We start from the raw sequence: 15,830 nt of genomic DNA, 5'->3' as shown, positions 1-15,830 counted from the left end.
ACTATATGGTTTATAGGACGGATTTTCTGATGGTTTTCCGTTGACTATTCTACTTCTGATGGGCGAACCACCTGAATCCCCATAGTGCATATTGCAGTAGTTGTTCTCCACATGCCGGAAAACTTCATATATGTTTCTTGTGCTTAAGCAGATGGTCCAAAGAACATTACCCAAATAACAATTTTAGTTTTATTATAGGCTTGTAGACTAAGATTCGGACTTGAAGAGTATTTTAAAACCTTGATAAAACCTGAAATGTTACTGTTCCCATCAGTGATGAGATTTGTTGCTGTTGCATCAAGTGTTGGCCGGATTGTTTCGAAGTGAGTCAATTATTACTAATTAAAAAAATCTGGATGATTAAATAGTCTTAAGGTGTAGTGAGTAAGTAAAAAATTTAAAAATGTTTTTTTTCTCTGAGACATCACTTCAGATTGCTAAAAGCTCTCGTTGATGTTTTCCTTTTATTGTTTCGCACAAAGCGACGAGACCTTTTTCCAATCTGAAGTGATGTCCCAAAGATAACCATTTTATAAATTTTTATTCACTCACTAGGTCAATTTCACCTTAATGGCCAAATTTGTCACATCATGATTGTTTGTATGGATAATTTTTATTAAACTTATGTTATTGCTTAAAATTAAACTTATATTTTATAATATCATGGGTATGAACATAAAACAATCCATTTGCCACTCATAGTGTTTCAAATATTGCAAAAAACAAAATTCCAAGCCTTAGTACAATTCGTCCTTGACCCCGTGCTCTTCAATGTGTCCATAAATGCATCCTTGCTGAATTTAGTTCGAACAAAGCCATATGAACACATCCGGTTCGAATTCGCCACGTTTCCAATCACTGAACGAAACGTTTACGGTATAAACTGCTGCAACGGTGGCCATAATCGAAGTGATAATCAATGAATATTTCATTTTTGCTGATGACTCCAAACTTCACACTGCTCAGTTGTATCAAGATGTACTTACTTACGTCTGAAGATCTAAGCTGGGTTAGTTTATATATGAAAACTTTGGGAAAATAGCTTTGCTTTGGCTAGCAATAAAAGTCAAAAATAGCTTATCTAAACGCTATCTTATCCAAAACCATAACAACGATAACCAAGGTTAAAGATGTAATCTTAATTATCACTGAACACAGAGATACAGCAGTTCTATTTTTAAATATACGTCTACGTTTGAAAACAATTCAAAGGATTTGTATATCGGCCGGAAAAATAGAACTTCTCGGAAGTTTGAAGAATATATATAAAACAAAGTTGCATACATAAGACCGTTCATAACTCAAGAATGGCCGTGAAACAGCTCAAGAATAATGCGATCCAAGCAACAATACAAAGGTAACTTCAAAGGCGAGGAAGTGCTCATACCGAGAATTCCACTGATTTCAACAAATTTACCTTTCGAGTTCAAACGCCTTCAATTTCCGGTTCACCTTGCATTCGCCATGACAATCAATAAATCACAAGGCCAATCTTTGGAAGTGTGTGGAATCAATCTAGAATACCCTTGCTTTTCACATGGCCAATTAAGCCTTCATCTTTGTTTATTTGAGCGCCGGATAACAAAACGAAGAATGTAGCCTACCATAAAGCATTGAATTGACCTGATAAATGATTCCATTAGCCGCTTAACATTCCGTGCAAATACATGTTATTGAATTACATCCAATTCGAAAAGTGTTCCATGCAATTAATAATTCAAGTAAGAGTAGTATCATCTAAACCAATCGCGAATATTCCATTCAAATAGATTAATTTATATTTAGGGTGGAATCGTGAATGCTTAAAATTGTTTAAAACGAAAATCAAATTTTGAGCGGGACGAAGTTCGACGGGTTAGCTAGTTTCTTATACAAATTATGCCCCACAAGATGTGGTGAAGTCCCTCACAGCACCTTGGATTCGTATAACAACTCGTATAATAATGAAGTTTGAGCAACTGGAATCACTTCCCGTGTTTTGAGGATACTATTATTGATGAGAGGTGCAAATATCAAAGGGGTATTTTAAGCTAATTTTGTGTGATCGAACTAATAGAAGATACTTTTATATACTTTATTACATTGATTTACCTTTTAATTCTACTACTATTGCATAGCTTTCACTTTAACTAACTCACTATTCATTTTAATTTTTTTTCACTATCTCTGTTCGGAATACTTTTGAAAGAAATGCACCACCGTTTTTGTAGCAGCGTTAAATACAGCTCAAACTGCAAATTGTTTAATTATTCATTGAATCTGGATTTCCTTATAATATTTTCTACTCACAATTGATAGTTTTTCTTCACCTTCGTGCAACGAGTGTTATTTTCCTGTTTTGTTCCACAATCAGTATCTACGATTGTTAATTTAATTATGTTAAGCAACAACATCGAACACGTTCCTTGTATAAATTACTTACAATTCTAGTGTGACGTCTGCCCACGCTGTTAGTCACTAGTTTTATCGATCGGTTTTTAATAAAGGCACTGCACACAAGTTTCAATGTTTAATTCACTTAATTTCAGCAAAAACTAAAAAATCCAAATTCTATCCCGAAAGCTACTTCTGTCTTCCTTTGTTTTGATTTTTACTATTCCTCGATCCGTTTCAATACCAGCTATATATTTTTTACACTAGACCGGTATTTGGCCCAAACCGTGTTCCCAGTTTTCTTTACACCCCAGCCCGTAACTCCGGTTCCGCTCTGCCGGATGTCCCGGAATTACCGGGAATCTCCACTACGGCTAGGTTGGCCACTGCTCTCCGAAATACGCCTTTATTTGTCTTCACCATGGCTTGCCGGATCTTGCCATCCACAGCTTCTACAACCTCTTCAACTATTCCGCGGACCCAATTCTTCCGCTGTGCACCATCTACTATGAACACCAAATCTCCCACTTGCAACGGTCTTCGCTCTTCGTACCACTTTGTCCTCCGATTGATACTGGGTAGGTACTCCTTGCTCCACCTCTTCCACATCCTATCGGCCAGGTACTGTGACCGCTTATAAACGTTCCTCAGAGCATCTGCCAGTTCAACCTCCCCATCGACAATCTGATCCTCATCCTTGACAGCCCCGCGCAAAAAATGATTTGGTGTGATGGCTTCGGTTTCTTCAGTTTCTTGTGGAAGATATGTCAACGGACGTGAATTGACCATATCCTCCGCCTCCGACAACGTGGTCAAGAGTATTTCATCCGTTAGCTTTCTGCCGTCGTCTAAAGCTCTCATAGCTTCCTTAACAGATCTCACCATTCTTTCCCAGCTACCCCCCATGTGGGGTGTTCCGGGAGGGATGAAATGCCACTTGATTGCTGGACTTGTGACACTTTCCGCACATTCTGTACTGACCTTCTGCTTCGTTTTGTACATCTCATTGCTTGCACCCTTGAAGTTGGCTCCGTTGTCCGAAAAGAATTCGTCCGGCGAACCTCGCTTGCAGATGAACCTCCTTATCGCCATCATACAAGCTTGCGTGGTCAAACTATGCACCACTTCGAGGTGAATGGCTCGTACCGCAAGGCAAGTGAACAGAGCTACCCATCTCTTCTCTCTTCGACGACCGACCAATACTTCTACAGGACCCAGATAATCAACTCCGACCGAGCTGAAGGGGCGCAACTGCGGCGTGACCCGTTGAACCGGAAGTGGTGCCATCACCGGAACTTGTGGCTGACATTGGTTGACTTTGCACCACATGCAGTCTTTCACGACTAGCGAAATGGTTGATCGAAGCTTTGGGATGTAGAAGCGTTGACGAAGCTCGTTGAACACGGTCTCCTTGTTGGCATGACCATATTTTTCATGGTAATATTGGATGATCATACTTGTGATCTGTCGCTTGGGAAGAATTACCGGAAATTTCGTATCGAAAGGAACCGATTCCGATAGCGCCAATCTTCCACCCATGCGCACAATTCCATTGGCATCGATGATCGGACTCAGCTTGTAGAGCCAGCTTGACTTGTCAACGAGTACCGGCGATTGATCCGGGTTGCGTCCACGGCTGGTTTCCAATATCTTCACTTCCTCCTCAAAGCTGTCCTGCTGGGCTTGTTTCACAAGCATAATTTCTCCTGCTTGGAGCTCGTCTTGAAGCAGCGGCGACCAGATGGATTCCGGTTTCGCTATGACAGAACGCTCCAAGTTGCGTCCCGCCTTCGATACTAGGATTGGATGCCTAGCTATTTTTCGCCGACAGTTGGCAATGAACCGAACTACGTTGGCTGCTATTCGAATCAACCTCAACCACCGTGACATTACGTTGACGTTGATAACCGGACTGGATGCGTCGTGGAACAGCATGCATGCTTTCATCTCTTCCAAGACGTTGAACTTCGCTTTCTGCTGCTCGGGCCACTCTGACTCTGGCTTATGTAGAAACTGTGGACCATTGAACCATGGACCGTCTGATTCCAGTGGTGGTCCTTGTCCCCATTTCGTAACGACGTCGGCGATATTCAAATCGGACGGAACATACCTCCAATCGTTAGTAGACGTCAGTTCCAATATTTCACAGATTCGGAAAGCAACGAATTGCTTGTATTTGTGCTGATCTGACCGGATCCAGCTCAGCACCGTTTGCGAATCACTCCAAAGAACGAATTTTGAAATGGTAAGTGAATGGTTTAATCTTACCGTTTGCAGCATCATCGCCCCGAGAACAGCAGCCATCAGTTCGAGACGTGGAACTGACTGTAGTTTTAATGGAGCCACCTTCGAACGTGACATCACCAGCGAGCACCTTACATCTCCGTCGATTACAGCTCTGAAGTAGGCAGCACAACCGTATGCGTGAATGCTTGCATCAGTAAAAACATGCAGCTCCAGAGAGTTGATGGACGTTGAGCGAAACTCTTTGAAGTAACAGCGAGGTATACGTATGTCTTCCACCGTCGGCAACAGACCCGTCCAGCGTTCCCACTTACGAAGACTCTCGTCGTCTACTTCGTCATCCCATTCGCAGCCTGTTCGCCACAGATCTTGCACCACCATTTTTCCGTGGATTGTGAATGGTGTGAGCAAACCTAACGGATCGAAAAATCCCATTACGCAGCTCAGAACTATTCTCTTTGTAGGACGTTGACATTCGAGCAGATACGGCCGCACGTCTTGCCGATGCTCCATCGAGAACGAAAACTCATCGTGCCTTGGATCCCAGATGATGCCAAGTACTCGCTCAGTCCCGCTTTCCTTATCCTGATTGAAATGTACCGACTGGTCTTGCCGGACTTCTCCCAGTTCATCGAGAAACGCTCCGGAGTTCGACACCCAGTTCCTAATCTCAAAACCTCCCTTCGAGTGAACATATCTCACATCCGTTGCTCTAGTGATGGCCTCTTCGATTGTATCGACGCTGTCGAAGTAGTCGTCGACATAGTGCTTCTCTATTATCGCTGCTGCTGCTTCTGGAAATTGCGTAGAAAACTCGATGGCATTTTGATTCTTCACGAACTGCGCTTGGCACGGTGAGCATTTGGATCCAAACGTCGCTACATCCATTATGTACACGCTTGGAGAATCGCGTGATGAGTCTCGGAACACGAACATCTGTGCCTTCTTATCTGCCGCCCGTATCAGTAGCTGATGATACATCTCACGAATATCTCCGCCGAATCCGATGGGTCGTTCCCGAAAACGGTTGAGAACACCCGGTAGTGGAGTGAGCATGTCTGGACCTGTGAGCAACTGGGAATTCAAAGAAACACCATTTACCGTTGCCGCTGCGTCCCACACCAGCCTTACTTTTGCAGGTTTCTTTGGGTTCAGAACTACGTTGATGGGAAGGAACCATGACTCCTGCGGATCGAATTCAGCCAATTCTTCTTGTGTCGCTAGATGTGCGTAGCCCTTATGCTGGTATTCCTCGATCTGCTTTCGCACGTTTTCATACAACTCCGGTGTCTTCTCCAGCCGTTGCTCCAACTGTTTTAATCTGCGTACCGCCATGGGAAAACTGTTCGGAAATTTTGGGTTGTCGGTTTTCCACAGCATTCCGGTTTCGAAGCGGTCACCGACGCGCACTGTAGTACGTTCTAGGATCTCTCGAGCTCGTATTTCTTCCTTCGACTCCTGTGACACAGCAACCACCGACTCCTCCAGCGCGTATTGTTCCTTCAGCAGGTTGTGCAGATTTTCGTTAGTTATTTCATGGTGATACCCTACGAAATTCTGTCTATGCGGTTGTCCTCCTGTAGGTCCGTAAACTGACCAGCCGAGTTTAGACCTTACAGCGATTGGCTCTCCTTGTTCTCCAATTTTTGCTTGCATCGGTGCGATAACGTGAAGGTTGTTCAAACCGATTAGAATTCCGGGTCTTTGACTGGAATACGATGAGATCGGTAGATCACGAAGGAAATGGTAAACAGAAGACATTGCTGTGCCGTCCAGTGATTGTTTCGGCAGAAGAAGTTGTTCCACAGTCTGTACGGATTTCAAAAACAGCTTTTCCTGGTCTCCTGAAGCGGATATCCACAGATTCATCTTTGTTGAGCCTTCTTCAACTCGAGTGACGTCAGCGGTCCATTTTATCGTGAGTGGCTGAAGAATTCCTTTCACTCCGAGTTGGTCGGTTAGCGATCGCTCCACCAACGTAATTGAGGCTCCTTCATCCAGGAAAGCTAGTGTTTTCACTGTCCGATTCCCACAATGTAGCGACACTGGAATCATTCGGAAGAGGACAGTCCCTTGAAGATTGATGTGTGTGTTCATCACAATTGATGATACTGTTGGATGCAGCAGAGGATGATGGCGCTCCCAACACTCGCCGACGTTACATCGCATCTTGAATCGACAAACTGCATTTCCGTGGTCATTCAGACAGATTTTACACAGCTTGGCTTTTTCAACAATCTTCATACGATCCACGATCGACATAGCTTTGAAGTCTTGACAAAACCGCAGCCGGTGATCTGTACGCTTGCACGCTTTGCAAGGCTTTAGATTCTCGGGTACAGTGGTGCTAACTGCATTACTTTCTCTCGAGCTTTCGCTCACGCTGTGGTTATAGAATGCTCCTTTCTCCTTTACTGCTCCTTTACCAGCTTTTCCGTAACGACTGTCTTTAGCTTCTCCTTTAACTTCGACGCAGGCATTGGCTTCACATGCTTCCGATACAATTCTCGAGAGAAAATCAGCAAACGTCCTCAAGGTGGCTTTCTTCTTTTTGGTTTTGAAGCGCACCCATTCGCGTTTATCGGATGAAGGAAGTTTGTCCACCAGACTCTGTACCAGCAATGGATTCACGAGATGCTGTTCCAGATCCGCCGCTTCAAGGTGGTCGCAAAGTTGCTCTACTGCATTTCCGAAAGGAATAAACGTTCCCAACTTCTCGGCCTTTGGAGCAGGGGTTGAAACAGTTGACGTTTTTTACTACACTCGCTTCGTTGTCGTGCGCGACAGTCTGTTTGTATTCGAACACTCATGCTCTACCGTCGTCTTTCTTACGCAACACGACCGGTAGAATAACGTTCGAGCTAAAAGAAAATTATCAAAATAGCTATCATATGACATGTGTGATTTCGTTGTAATTCCTCAATTTGGCGTAAATCAAACCATTTCTGATCAGAAATATTATTACTAGGACATCATTACTTGCTATTTTTAGAATTCACACAAGTAAAACATCAGCAGCTCTTAATATAAGAAAAACCAAAATACATACATACGTGACGGTCTTCGGCGACAGTGTCGTATGACAGAGCCTGTCATATGACATTTTAGTTTGGTACTGTACTATGATAGCTTATTTTGCAAGTGTCGGAAGCAAAGGCAGTCAATTATCACAGAAAATGTGTCGACTACCGTGACCGCTTACAAGACTGCTTTGGAGGATCCAACTGCTTCACCTTCTCTAGGTGGTAATGTAACAGCTGTTCTGGACGACCATAGAGTTGTCGCAGTTTGTCAATCACTTTCGGTATGGATTTTGGTAGCAGCAATTGTCCCCGAACGCTCTCCAATGCTGGTCCTTTAAGACTCTCTTGTAGAAGAACAAGATTTTCGATATCGTTGTATCCACATGCTTCGTTCGACGCTTCGTAGCTGCCTATGAACAGAGGCCATTCCTCCGGTTTCCCAGTGAATATGGGAAGTTTCCTGCAGATTCCGTTCCGCGCAGCCAGTTGCGTCTTCGTAGGTCCAGCAGATTTCTGCCCCAGCCCGTGTAGCTCTACTTTCTTCTTTACTTGCCTTTTCTTCGATTTCTTTTCCGGTTTCATTTCTTCCTCTGATTCCTCCTCAGATTCGTCGTATGTTTCTTCGGATTCCTCATTTTCCTCTTCGTTTTCTTCATCCGATCCGTCATCTCCAGAATCAGATTCTCCTTCCTCAGTTTCTTCTTCGCTGTCTTCATTTTCCGAATCCACAGGCCTTGCTTCCGTTTTTCCACTTTTTGTACCCTTTGCCGGCTTTAATCCGCTTTGGTTCTTCTCCTGTGCTAGCTTGTTGCCTTTCGAATGTCCTTCCAGTGGATCCTGCTTCCTTTTTTGGTTTTTGGAATCAGTCGTAGCATTCAACTTTCCCTTCACGCTTGCTATCTTCGCCTGGTACTTTTCACGCATTTGCTCCATTTGTTTTAAATGAGCTTGCTCATCCTTAAGAGCCTTTTCAAGCAATTCCTTTTCTTGTTCCATTTCCTGTTGCCGCATTTCGTTTTCCATTTTGAGTCTCTTTTCCTTCAGAACGCGGTCCATCTCCATCCTTTTCTGCCTCAACAGGCGTTCCATCTCCAACTCTTTCTCCTTCGCTCTTTGCTCCCTCTCTAGTTCTTTAAGCTTTTTCTCAAGAAGGGAACCGGACTGTCGATCGGACTTGACGCTAGACTTGTCCGAGTTCTCGTCCGTTACGAGCGTCTTTTTGGAGGATTTACCTTTCTTCTTTGGATATTCCAGCTGCTTTGCCTGCTCTTCTTCAACCTTCTGGCACTTCTCCGTCGGGCAAAACCACATCTCCTGATCACGGATGTTGCTCTCCTGCACACCTACACATCGGTAGTGGAACCATTCGTTGCAGCCATCGCAAGCAATCATCCTTTCATTTGTCTCAGAAGTTGCTGAGCAGGCAGCGCAAGGGGTCATTGTAAGATTTACACTCATCTTTGAGGTTATCCGTATCCGATTATCAATTTTTGAGAATGTTCGGAATACTTTTGAAAGAAATGCACCACCGTTTTTGTAGCAGCGTTAAATACAGCTCAAACTGCAAATTGTTTAATTATTCATTTAATCTGGATTTCCTTATAATATTTTCTACTCACAATTGATAGTTTTTCTTCACCTTCGTGCAACGAGTGTTATTTTAATGTTTTGTTCCACAATCAGTATCTACGATTGTTAATTTAATTATGTTAAGCAACAACATCGAACACGTTCCTTGTATAAATTACTTACAATTCTAGTGTGACGTCTGCCCACGCTGTTAGTCACTAGTTTTATCGATCGGTTTTTAATAAAGGCACTGCACACAAGTTTCAATGTTTAATTCACTTAATTTCAGCAAAAACTAAAAAATCCAAATTCTATCCCGAAAGCTACTTCTGTCTTCCTTTGTTTTGATTTTTACTATTCCTCGATCCGTTTCAATACCAGCTATATATTTTTTACACTAGACCGGTATTTGGCCCAAACCGTGTTCCCAGTTTTCTTTACAATCACTTTAAAAAAAAAAAACTATAACAGAAACGTATTTCGTTAACTATTTGCAAACTTCTTCAGTGTCTTGTCATATGCACTGAAGAAGTTTGCTAGTAGTAAACGAAATACATTTCTTTTATAGTTTTTTAAAAGTGATAGTGAAATTGAATAATGAGTTAAATTGAAAGTGATACTATAGTAGTAGAATTAATAGGAAAAACAATGTAATAAGCTAAAAAATTAATCTTCTTCTAAAGCGCTCATCAATCAATTTAGAGCTTTTTTTCTACTATTACAGAATGCGCATGCATCTGAATGAAAGTCTCTATTTAAAAATATATATAATCAATTTTGTTGCACTAATAAACATTAAAATGCTATGAGATGATGAGAGTAGAGATTGCAGTTGAAATATGATTTCGATTTACATAAACTAACCCAACCATGTTTTAAGATGGCACTGTTTTGGTGAGCTCGAGGTTTTACAAAAAAACCCTTGCAGCGTATTTTAAACAATATTAAGATCAAACAAGAAAATCTATTTTTGAATTTTTGTTCTAGAGGCACTGAACTGTGGTGCCATTCTAATTCATCAAAAGAGGTGGCTCCTGTTTCGATTCATCATTTCCTTCCTGTCCAACTCGGTTTCCGCAATTCTCACGTCTGTTCCACTTCATCCTCAGGCATCCATTCAATTTCTCATCATCTGATTTCTTTTTTCCGTCCTGGTCCCCTTTTTTTTCATTCTGTGTTGATTGATTTAAGGCCTTCCGATTGGGGCAAGGATTCATTCGATGCCCCTCAATCTTACATATGAAGCATTTGTTATTAATCCCATCCTAAAATATGCTCCCTTCCGATTAAGGAAATGAAGCGAGAAAGTAATCTGCGTATTCTCGTTCATATGGTAACGATCAGGAAATTTGTATAAATTTGTATATAATTTGATAAGGTGAAATTGATTGAATTAAATTCCTTAGGGTAGGCAGTAGGAAGACACCAGCATTTTTGCTGAAATCTTTCCTAAGACGGGTCCATTTAATTTATGGATAAGGTAGGAAAGTGATAGTCGCACAATAAAACGATTCAAGTTATCTTTCGTGTCTTTAGATTCACGATAGGCCACGAAGGGTTTCGGGAAATGATGGACTTCCGGTTCGTCCGAGTTTTATTTTCCTTTATCTGAGGATTCACGGTCTCGATCATTTCGTCCGTGACTTCCCAACGTTCTTGAAGTGTGCGTGTTTGTTCGTGGTCGTTTTTCCTAGTTAAACTAGTAGAATAAGTGTGCGTGTAGAAAATTGTGTGCGATCAAGAGAAAGGCTAGAGAAATACAGTCGTGTTGTTAAATCGTTCGCAGCAATTCACCGTGCCTAAACGCAGCAACTTCTCCCCAACGGACGGAATTTCCCGGCAATCGCCAACCGGCCGGAAGCGGACGGATCCGTTACATAATCGGTCCAAGGAGACTCAGGGGATCTCAACGTGGACACGGTCCACCCGCGAGGGCGCCACGGAGTGATTTTTTTTTGCCAGTCTAAGACTGATGGGCGAGTAGCGCTGAGTTTCCGTGACACGCTTTTCCGGAACTCGTGATGTGGCATTCCCGCCTTTGAAACGTAACGTTTTTCAACGCCAACGTCGTTGTCACCAGGAGCGTAGACTCGTTTGGAGCTGAGTTGCCGATAAAGTGACGTCACACACATGAACAAGTAGAGCACATGAGCACGTTAGCTAGGGAGAGAGAAATCGCACACACACATAGGAGATAGGAGCGAACACACACAAGTAAACCGAAATCAATTGGAACACATAAATAAATATACGTAGGATAAGTAATGTTGGAACACCCGTTATGCACTAGATATACCGCCTGAAAAGTTCCGTGATAATAAATGTTTTCGTAAAATGACCATCTCCCTAGCTTTAATTGATTGAATGTATTCGACATCACTTCGCGTTCTCCGTTGTAGTTTTCGTGTCCCGTCCTTATGTTGAGAGTTTTAATATTCGGGAGAGTAGTCCACTTCCAGATCGGGGCGACGTCTAGTGGCAAGTGACGAGAATGCCGATGATGATAAATTCTCTTTTGTAGAGGTTTTTAGGTATGGTTGAGCTCTCACCGACTCTCTGAGTGACTATCGTGTTTGTGGTTTTATGGGGATAATAGGGTTTTCCCGTTTTGGACGTTTAGTTGAAAGCCGGCTTGCCTGATCCGTAAATCTTTTCTAGGAAATTTAATGGACTCGCCCTTAGGAGAGTCTCAACTGGGCAAATTTACATTGGGCGTGTGGTCTCCCCTGTGGAGTGGCGCTAAAACCACACGTTTTTAGAGACGGATCGCCCGGGCTGGCTACAATATGTACACTTTGTTCACCTGTGTGCATGTTGAGGCTCAGCTCCGTAGAAAATTTATCCGCTTCCCTTTTTCGAATTTCTCCAGTAGGTACCTCCGTGTTTGGATCGTTCAACAGCAATTCGATTATAAGTTGTGCATATGACTCGAGGCTCCATCACTGCAGGAGATTGAAGCAGCTGTCCGAAGTATAAAATCCATCATGGCTCCAGTTGCAATAGCTTGTAGTGGCAACTTGCTATATGCCAGTGAGACGGGGTGTGTATCATTGAAGAACACACGAAAGTTGCAGCTCCAAACAATGCCTGCTGTATAAAATTCGTACCTGGTGGCTTCACACCTGGATCTCGAATGCTGTGCTCCATCGTTGATGTCATCAGAGGCCGAAATCAACCGAATCACAAGAACCTAAGTGGAAGTGGGTCGGTAACACAAATCTGCCAGCAAGTGCTGGATTGAAACATGGCAGGATTCATGCGCCACTGTCTTAAGTTGTGCAAATGGAAAGTCATTAGAGATAGATTATCCGTTTATTCAGCAAAGTTTCTTAAAATAAATTTGCCTACAGAAGTGTACAAAATTGTGCCGCTATACCTACCCAAGCAACACAACTTGTCATAAAGGTGTTTAAAATACTGCCTTAAAATATATATGAGTGTTCAATTAGATTTGCAAATACTTCATTTCATACTTTTATACAACTGAAAAAGCGCAAGTTTCGGAGCGTAATAAAACAAATCAATGGTCATATAACATGTTTTGCAAAACATCGTAATAACCAATAAAATTAAATAGCCAAAAAGTATTCTCCAAAACAAAAATAAGACATAACCGAGCATGGGATTTGAAATCAGGTATTCATCGCACTAGGCTTGGAACTTCTCTAGAAGACTAGCTCCGCTTATTGGTAAACCATTTTTTATTATCCATCAAGTTCTCACGAATGGCACACAACCAAGCGAGAGGAGGAGCTTGTAAAAGTAGATTATGGTCTTAAAACAAGTTTTGGAAAAGATCAAGATAAACAAAAAATTTTAAATGCTAAATTATAAAAAATGAGCATGGGATTCGATCACTGGTTCTTGACGTGTTAGGTTTGTACCTTCCTGACTAGACTAATTTTGAAAGATGACTAACTTAGGCTTACTATCTATGATGTTCTTCGTCAATGGCAGGAAAATCATATTCTAGAGAAAATGCGTTTGGTTCGTCATAAAGATGAAAAGTACTGGAAGCGGCATCTGAATTATCATTTGAACTCCTTTATGAAAACCGATATAGCATCCTTTCATGTTTTGTTGTGGTATAATAAAAGTAAGATGCACATTTATATAACTTTTAAAGATCAAAGCCAAATACGATCATACTGGAGGATGAAAACAATCTGAGAAGTAGCCAGAAAACATTTACAGAGCTCTTTCAAAGCTCGGGATGTTTTCTGCATCACTTATAATACACTTATAGAACATGCTTTTCGAATTCTTATTTAAAAAGAATTCTTGGGTAAAAAAGATTAACTAAAAAAATGTAGAAATTTTCCAGGAGACGCAGACATTTTTGTCTTCCAAAATCCGATGGTATGGCAGCCGTATCTTCTCTCACCGGTTCAGTCTTGTTCTTATATATGTTGTTTATGTATGTTCAAAGCTGAGTTCATGATCATCCATTGCATTGATGAAAAACATAAATAAATCTGTTTTTGTTTGGATCTAAAACACACACCTATAGAAGATGTAACGTTACATATGAGCAATTTCACGCCAACTGACAAATCGATCTGACTAGTTGTTCTCTGATTACATAAACATTTGCAAAGTTTCGTCGAAATCGATGAAGGCCGAATTTGAAATTTGATTTCATTTTGCTATGTCGCTTGTAATTGCTCAACATTATGCTCATTGTTCATCATCAGAGTCAGACGTTATCTCATAAGGGTGTGTGCATATTTGCAGTTCAAGCAATAAACGAAGCTATTCATTGTCAACCCTCAAGTATAAAAGAGTTGCGGCTTGGATCTTCAGAGATCAGTAATTTTTTAACCATAACCAACCAGGCAGTGCAAAGCAGTGATATCGACCGAAAACAAAAATAGTATTGCCATCATGGTTCATCCGGGTCCTATTGAAGGTGGTTGCGCCATTATGAGATGTGGCGTAGGATATCAATTTTGAAATCGCGGGGCTCGAAAAGGGCTATGGAGAACATGTCCGGCGGTCGCATACTTCAGGAATTGAACATCCGAATTGGAGTATGGTGCCGTGGTGGCGGAAGGTGGACATCCTTTTGCGCCTTGGGTGGTGAAAGTGGACATTTAACGTAGAATAGTTTTATGTTACCTTAAACCTTGTATGCTTGTATGTTTTGTGAATGTGGTTCTTGAAAATAAATAATTAAATGAGATTTGTTTAATCTAAAGTAAGAGTTTAACTTGAACAATTTATGATTTTTATCTGATCATATCCTATACCAGCATGGAATTTCCTCAAGGAGCAAGACCACTTAGTTATATTTGAAAATGCCTTTTTGTGCTGAACAATGTTTGTTCTACGGATACTGTGTATTAACGTCTAAAGGCCAGGCGCAATATTGGCGGAAGCGGAACGGAAACGGCAAGTTTGAAAGTCACAAATGACATCAAGATGCCCAACCGAAGTTGGTTTGGTTCTAACTAGTTTTCAATCCGACAGTAGGCTAGCTCAGATCTGGTTTTTCCATTGCCGCTACAGTTCCGCTTCCAGTATTATTACGCTTGGGCCTTAAGTCAAGTAAATGAAAATATCAAAACATATTTTGATATATTCAGCCGAAGTGTCCAGCCCCTTGGATCTCATTTAGATCAACCGCTACACTCTAAAGCAAGATCACACTGAAAGTGGTGGGTTCGATGCTTGGTCCGGTCCATGAATTTACTTTATCATGTCATATTTGATCCAACGTCCTTTGGTGTAACTGATTGTCTCCAGTTTTTTTTTTGAGAATCCCACATTTCCTGCATAGATCTCGTTTCATTTGGTCTAACCAACTAGCTAACTGCACTCCTCTGCGTCTTGTACCGGCCGGATTAGAGACAAACACCATTTTGTTGATCGGCATGACTGCATGGCACTATCATCCCAAGTATTCAAGAAAACCGGTTTCATTTGTATCATGAGAGATTCTGGTATTAATTAAAGGTATGTAACAATTTTCCCGAGGACACCAGATTCTTGTTGCGACGTGGTCGAGTGGTCCTGGGTAATCAGTATCAGCACCAGTTATTTTGTTCCTTGTATTTTAACATGAAAATCGCAGATGTTCTGCCTTTCACAAACCGAGTTATAGAATTGAAATTACACTGCATAGGACATCAACTTGTGGAAATATTGACTTATATAGAGTAGGATACATCGAAACATTAAGGGACCGCTGAAACCATCGAGTAGTGGAGTTGTGGAAAGTTGAATGTAACTGTTTTCCATATTTCCTTGGAACATTCACCTGAAATCTCATAGTTTACCTTTAGTTTTTTTTTATAGAAATCTGCTCAGAAATATCTTGAATGTCTCCTCAGATCATGTTAATTTCCTATCATCTCTCTTCAGGATCGCATAGCTTAAAATAATCGCGGGTATTTCTTTCCAAAATTTTCTTGGAATGCCTCCAAAGATTTATTAAAATTCTTCTGAAATTTTCTTAGGAATTCATAAAAAATAATTCTAATAATTCCTTTGCATTCACTTCAAAGCCCGTTATCTCATATATACTTTAATAGTCTTCATAGAATTCCCTTGAAGTCTATATCGTTACTCACTCAAACCCTCCACAGAATTAGAGATTATTATTTTTGGTTCAAATAACTG

At 41.4% G+C, this 15,830-nt stretch overlaps 2 protein-coding genes across 2 annotated transcripts in view; both read right to left on the bottom strand.

Moving 5' to 3' along the window:
* Positions 1-15,830, bottom strand: part of LOC135698458 (protein FAM133A-like) — a 472,657-nt gene that overhangs the window by 266,271 nt on the left and 190,556 nt on the right. The window lies entirely within an intron of this gene.
* On the bottom strand, positions 2,677-9,032 carry LOC135698436 (uncharacterized). The gene is made up of 2 exons (XM_065218416.1): positions 7,917-9,032; positions 2,677-7,338 (listed from the first exon to the last, which is right to left on the bottom strand). The coding sequence occupies exons 1-2, from the start codon at positions 9,030-9,032 to the stop codon at positions 2,677-2,679; spliced, it is 5,778 nt and encodes a 1,925-aa protein (XP_065074488.1).

The sequence above is a fragment of the Ochlerotatus camptorhynchus genome, unplaced genomic scaffold (assembly GCF_037179485.1).
Source record: "Ochlerotatus camptorhynchus isolate MF236.1 unplaced genomic scaffold, CSIRO-AGI_Acam_v1.1 ptg000086l, whole genome shotgun sequence".
Taxonomy (NCBI): domain Eukaryota; kingdom Metazoa; phylum Arthropoda; class Insecta; order Diptera; family Culicidae; genus Ochlerotatus; species Ochlerotatus camptorhynchus.
Note: the sequence above shows the minus strand (reverse complement) of the source record. Positions and strands in the feature narration are given on the sequence as shown.